Raw genomic sequence first — 6,686 nt, forward strand, 5'->3', positions numbered from 1 at the left:
CCTTGGTAGCAGTCAGGGTTGGGGGAAGAGGGTGGTTTTGCTTCCCGCCTGGGAGCAGTTGATCCTAGGAAGTGCGTTGGAGCCTCCAGCGGGGGCTGTTGGGGCCTGTCTGGGAAGATGGGACGCATCAGGCAGCCCCAGACACGACTGCATTCCTCCCAACATGCCTGCTGGGGTCCACGGGGCGGAGGGGCTGGCGGGAGGGCGGGGCGTGGCTGGAGGGGGGGCCTTTGGAGGTTGTCTGGGAGACACAGGGCAGCTGAGGTCCTGATATGCAAATCTCCAAGGCAGAGCCAAATGGACTCCTGGAAACGTCCCCTGAGCCTCAGGGATTTCAGGAGTCAGGGTCCCGCAAGTCTGCTCCCAGCTTCTGCATTTCCTCCCACCCTCAAACCCCTTAGACCAGCTCCAAAAGGGTTCCAATAAGGGTGCCTGAGCCAGCCTCTCCCACTGCAGTGGCCCGGGGAGGGGGTGGCTGAGAGACCCCTGGGGCTAGAAGGAAAAAGGCTCTTCCTGTCCTGTTCCAGGGCTGTGGCTCCACCCTCTTTGGGCCCAGACTAGGTTACAGCAATGATAACCAGACCTTGCTAACCACACTTGGCTTACCAACCCTTTTCACATACACTACCACGCTGGATTCGCAGGGCTGACTCTGCATGAGGCAGGACAGAGGATATTTATCCCCATTTTACAGATGAGCAAACTGAGGCTCAGAGAACTTTTGGGTCCTCGGTGGCATGGGGGTCCGTAGCAGAGCCAGCAGCAGTCTGACTCCATGCTCTTTCACCATGGCTCTGGCTGTGTCTGACATGCCACCTGTCCTTGGCCAGCTGCCCTTGGCCAGCCAATGCCATGGGCCCACCCACAGGTGTGTGGAGGATCTCAGAGTCTGTGCCCAGGGTTGGGGAAAGCCTCCTGGATTTCCCTTCAAGGGGGGGTGGCAGGGTGGGAGCCTGAGCCACTGGACTGGCTGGGCATGTTTCCAGGATGGTACAGGCTTCTTAGCACAGCCTAGCAGGTCAGATCTGGGAAGACCCCCAAGAACTTCTTGTCTTTTTCCATAGATGGTGATGCTGAGGGGGCATCGCTGTGCCTCCTGTAACCTTGCCATGCTGGCATTTTTCCAGCCAGGTACCCCCTGGAGTGATGGACTTCCTCTCTGTGGATGTCAGAGGCCCACCTGGTTCCTGGGACTCTCCCAGGTCACCAGGTTTGTAGTGCAGAGGCCCTACTCCCCGCCGCCTGGCCGAGCCCGGTGCTCGGGCTCCCAAGGGCCGCGGCTCCTAGGGCTGGATGGGAAAGTATAGCCTGCAGGCCCACACCTCCTATGTGAATCACGCCTGGCGGGATGAGAAACCAAAAACACCCTAAACAATGAGTTTCCAGTAAAATATGATAGACGTGATGAGGCGGGGGAGGGGAGGGATCTGACTGGGAGTTGGCACTGGCCTGTGGGTGATGAAAGCCAAGGGGAATGGAAAATGCCAGTCCCGCCCCCTCCTCAGGAGTATAAAGCACCCACATCCTATTCCAACTTACCTGAGCACCTCTCTCTCCTCGCTGCCGACTAGCTCGCTTGCTCACTCACTCACCTCCCTCCTCGGCACCATGACCACCTGCAGCCGTCAGTTCACCTCCTCCAGCTCCATGAAGGGCTCCTGTGGCATCGGCGGTGGCTCCAGCCGCATGTCCTCTGTCCTGGCCGGAGGGTCCTGCCGGGCCCCCAGCGCCTACGGGGGCCTGTCGGTCTCCTCCTCCCGCTATTCTTCCGGGGGGGCCTGCGGGCTGGGGGGTGGCTACGGTGGTGGCTTCAGCAGCAGCAGCAGCTTTGGTGGGGGCCTGGGTAGTGGCTTTGGCGGAGGTTATGGTGGTGGCCTGGGTGCTGGCTTTGGTGGTGGCTTTGGTGGTGGCCTCGGTGCTGGCTTCGGCGGTGGCTTCGGTGGTGGGGACGGGCTCCTGGTGGGCAGTGAGAAGGTGACCATGCAGAACCTCAACGACCGCCTGGCCTCCTACTTGGACAAGGTGCGTGCCCTGGAGGAGGCCAACGCCGACCTGGAGGTGAAGATCCGGGACTGGTACCAGAGGCAGAGGCCCGCTGAGACCAAGGACTACAGCCCCTACTTCAAGACCATTGAGGATCTGCGGAACAAGGTGTGCAGATTGGGCAGCAGGACCTGTCATTCCAGCGACCTCACACTGGAACAATAGAAGCCCAGGCCACTGGCATCTTTAGATTCCTAGACAGGGCCGACTCCAACCCCAGATCCCTTCTTCTGGCTCCAGACACCTCTGGCAGAGCTGGTCAGCGTCCCTGGCCTTGCTCATGGCCTTCTGGGCTCCAGACCTGCCTTTGTGCTTTACAGAGGGAGAAGTCAAAGTTTTGAGAGGGGCTGGGAAATGCTCGAGGCCATTCAGCAAATCAGTGGCAGAACTGAGGCTAGAACCCTTGGGCCCACTTGCTAATGCAGGAGGCAGCTACCTGTTGCCCAGCACAGGGGAGGAGTGAGGCTGTAACGGGACCAGGCTAGACACCCAAACCACTCATTAGCTCATTAGTCTGGGCCGTGGCGGCTGCCGCCCATGAGCCCTGGCACCGGCCCCTCCCCACAGAAGGGGGGGGCACAAAACCCCAGCAGAGACACTCAGTGATGACCCACCTTACATGGCCTGCACAGGAGGGAGCCTGGGGGACTGGTGTCACCTGACTCCAGCCCCACCCCTACCCCCTGCTCCAACCTGGGAGCCCTCCCCACTGATCCTGCTTCTGGGTGTCTGGCTCTGATGTCTTCTGTGGATTAGGTGAATCAGATGATGAGGGAGGGAATCCAGCCAATCCAGGGTTCAATCTTTGTTCTTGTTCTTCTGCCTCTTCTTTTCTTATCCCCTGGGCTTGCTGGGTCTCCTCTTTTGGGAAAGCCCCACCTGAGGTCCCACAATCTCGCAGGCTCGAAAAGGAATGCGTGAAGACCGGCAGAGCTGGCTGATGCACAAAGAGGAGAATCAGACCAGGGAAGGGAGTCCTGAGAATCTTAGGTCCCTCCTCTCCTCTGTAGGTGGGGGAAACTGAGGCCCTGCAACCCATCAGGAGTGGAATTGGGAGCTGTGACTCCAGGGCTTTCGGTTCCAAGGCCAGGGCTGTTTCTAGCCACTCTTCTGCCCAGGAGTCAGCAAAGTCCTGGGTCAGAGCTGGACCACTGGGACTTCTCCTTTAGGCTGTTGTGGCAAAGGCTTTGGGAGAAGGGGAGACTCAGGTGAGAGTAGGAAAGCAAGCCTGATGTCTCAGGCTGCGATGAAGTCTGGCTAGTGATGTCCGTTTGACCAACAACCTGCATCCTCTCCATCTGCAGATCCTCACGGCCACTGTGGACAATGCTAATGTCCTCCTGCAGATAGACAATGCCCGGCTGGCTGCTGATGACTTCCGGACCAAGTGAGTTTGCAGTGATGGCTCAGGATGTCCAATCTTCCCAGGCTGGGGCATTTTCATGTTCCCTAAACAGAGCTGGCAAGTTGCCAGGATGGCCACGTGAAAACCCCTTGGGGTGCTTGTAAAAAAATACAAGCTTCTTGGGCCCCACCCTTGGAGTTCTGATTCAGTTATTCTTAACAGGCTACTTGAGTGATTCTGATCCACAGCCAGGTTTGGGTGCCATTGCTTTAGGGAGAGGTGTTCCCTACTTCCCCACCTGCCCTTGAAGTGCAGGAGGCAGTCGCAGTTGGAGTCTTGCCTGCTGTTGGTTGTGGGGCCAGAAGCATCTCCCCTCCCTGAGTTCTACAGCCTGATGAACTGCTTTATTCCCTGCCCCCAGGAATGCTCAGATCGGAGCCATCAATGGGTGCTGTGTCCAACCATGCCATTTTCAAGATGGACTCCCTAAACCACCCCCAGGGGGTGCTGGTTATGGGAAGACGCTGCAGGGGGCAGAGAACAAAGCCTTCAGTGAGGCCCAAATGGATGTCTTATTCCTTTTCTTTCGGGTCATTCCAGGTATGAGACGGAGCTGAACCTGCGCATGAGCGTGGAGGCTGACACCAACGGCCTGCGCCGGGTGCTGGACGAGCTGACCCTGTCCAGAGCCGACCTGGAGATGCAGATCGAGAGCCTGAAGGAGGAGCTGGCCTACCTGAAGAAGAACCACGAGGAGGTGAGGGCTGGCTTAGAAGATGAATGGGAGGGAAGGGATGGAATTGAGATGGGGGAGGGCAATGCTCAGGCCAGGAACATCTCTGACTGGGGAACCACCATGAGGATCCTGACTGTGGACTGTGCTTTGGTTGTGCAGGAGATGAACTCTCTGAGAGGCCAGGTGGGTGGAGATGTCAACGTGGAGATGGACGCTGCCCCCGGCGTGGACCTGAGCCGCATCCTGAACGAGATGCGCGACCAGTACGAGAAGATGGCGGAGAAGAACCGCAAGGACGCCGAGGACTGGTTCTTCAGCAAGGTGGGTGTCATCCTGGGCGGAAGGGACCCAGAAGACTGGCCTTCCAGGTACTTCTAGTGTGAATGGCTTTTTTTTTTTTTTTTTCTTTTCTGCAGACAGAGGAGCTGAACCGCGAGGTGGCCACCAACAGCGAGCTGGTGCAGAGCGGCAAGAGCGAGATCTCCGAGCTCCGGCGCACGGTGCAGAACCTGGAGATCGAGCTGCAGTCCCAGCTCAGCATGGTAGGCGAGCTAGCTGCCAGGCATGGGTTGGACTCGGGAACCGGAACCGGCAGGAGGGAGTGACTACCCTCATTGATCCCTGACTCCCTGATCTTTCCCTCCCTTACAGAAAGCATCCTTGGAGAACAGCCTGGAGGAGACCAAAGGCCGCTACTGCATGCAGCTGGCCCAGATCCAGGACCTGATCGGCAACGTGGAGGAGCAGCTGGCCCAACTGCGCTGCGAGATGGAGCAGCAGAACCAGGAATACAAGATCCTGCTGGACGTGAAGACAAGGCTGGAGCAGGAGATCGCCACCTACCGCCGCCTGCTGGAGGGCGAGGACGCCCAGTGAGTGCACCGCCCTCCAGCCCAGTCCTGTCCCTCTTCCCCATTCACCTGTTCTACAACCTGTGTCTAATGATCTTGCCCTTTTCTGTCTTCACAGCCTCTCCTCCTCCCAGTTCTCTTCTGGCTCTCAGTCCTCCAGAGACGGTAAGACCTTCCTCCTCATCAGGCCTGGACTCATCTCCACTTCCTGTCTCCCAGCAGGTCTAGGGAGTTGGCTTTTTGAAGGGCTGAGCTAGAGTTTTCTCACCCAGGATCCCTAATAAACCTCTTTGGGAAGCAGAAGCCATTTTCTAAATCTTCCTTAGCGTTAGGAGCTGGTGGCCTCTACTTTTTACTTCTGTCCACTGGTGTCTGTGGCAGACTCCATGGTTCTGGTGGTCAGCACCAAGGACAGCCCGCCCCCTCCCCCCTGCCCCCAAGTGACTCTTCCCCTGAGACCAGTCCATTTGGGTGGATCTGGACTGAACCAGTCTGGTCCGAGTCTGTAAGAGCCTCCAGTATGAGGACACAGACTCTGTTCCTGACCTTAGGGAGCTCTAGTCTGAAAAAAATGTGTTGATGATATCAGTGCTAGGATAGGGCAGTGAGCTAAGGGATAGTGAGGGTAGAGGGCAGCAGGGAGATAGTTCATTTAAGTCCCATCAACTCCCTGGTCTCCCCACTCTGTTTCTCCACTGCCTGTCTCCTGCTGGTAACACCCTCTGTTCCCTGTTCCCCAGTGACCTCCTCCAGTCGCCAGATCCGCACCAAGGTCATGGATGTGCACGATGGCAAGGTGGTGTCCACCCACGAGCAGGTCCTTCGCACCAAGAACTGAGGCTGCTCAGCATTGCTCAGGCCTAGGAGGCCCCCCATGTGGACACAGATCTCACTGGGGGATCCCCTCTCTTGCCCGCCAAGCACTTCACACTTGAGTCCTTCCTCACCCTTTCCCCCTCCTGGCAATCAATAAAGCTTCATTGTGAGTTGCACAACTCCCGCCTCTGCCTGGTCATTGTTAGGAGTAGAGGTGGGGAGAAAGCGGGGGAAGCATCTCTTTGGAGCTTAGCACCTGGCTGCGGCCTCTGGGACTGGGAGAAAGGGCCTGGGGGTGGACTGGGCTCAGGTCCTGGGATGGATTTCACCATCTCGAAAGATACAGAAAGAAGTGTGTCCTAGGTCGTTCGTGGTGTCTCCCAGGGCATGGAGGAACATTCATTCACTTACTCATTCATTTGTTTACTCACTTATTCATTAGTTTGTTTATTCTCTTGCCAATAAAGTGCACACAACATGCCTTTTGTGTGCCAGGCACTGTGAAAGGTTAAAGACTTTTTAAAAACAATTTGTCACCAGGGATTTCTTGGAGAATATATTGAAAACCATATATCTTTTCTCCTCCCCCAGCCCAATAAGCACACGCACATTTGCACATAACTCATGAGGTTCATGGGTCTCCTAAACTTATCAGTGGAGGTCCACAAACCTAGTAAGAACTCATGCTTTATTGAGAAGTTGTCTCCCTCCATCCCACCTGCTCTTGCCTCTAGAGCTGGGGCTGAACCAGCCTGCTATCAGTTGATGTAGTGCAGGTTGATTATCATCTCCAAGCCTCCTTTTCCCTGTCTGTAAAGTGGGTACAGTGACACTACCTACTTCATGGGCTTTTTGTGAGGATTTGCTGGAAGAATGCATGAAGCCCCTTAGCAGA

The 6,686-nt window shown here is 56.7% G+C and overlaps 1 protein-coding gene across 1 annotated transcript; it reads left to right on the top strand.

Annotated features, from left to right (window-relative positions):
* The first annotated feature begins 1,552 nt into the window (after nucleotides 1-1,552).
* LOC131816569 (keratin, type I cytoskeletal 14) lies at nucleotides 1,553-5,970 on the top strand. Its single transcript, XM_059149434.1, has 8 exons — nucleotides 1,553-2,151; nucleotides 3,348-3,430; nucleotides 3,989-4,145; nucleotides 4,284-4,445; nucleotides 4,541-4,666; nucleotides 4,776-4,996; nucleotides 5,094-5,140; nucleotides 5,716-5,970. The coding sequence occupies exons 1-8, from the start codon at nucleotides 1,609-1,611 to the stop codon at nucleotides 5,811-5,813; spliced, it is 1,437 nt and encodes a 478-aa protein (XP_059005417.1). The 5' UTR covers nucleotides 1,553-1,608; the 3' UTR covers nucleotides 5,814-5,970.
* Nucleotides 5,971-6,686: the final 716 nt, after the last annotated feature.

This window comes from Mustela lutreola, chromosome 15 (assembly GCF_030435805.1).
Source record: "Mustela lutreola isolate mMusLut2 chromosome 15, mMusLut2.pri, whole genome shotgun sequence".
Taxonomy (NCBI): Eukaryota; Metazoa; Chordata; class Mammalia; order Carnivora; family Mustelidae; genus Mustela; species Mustela lutreola.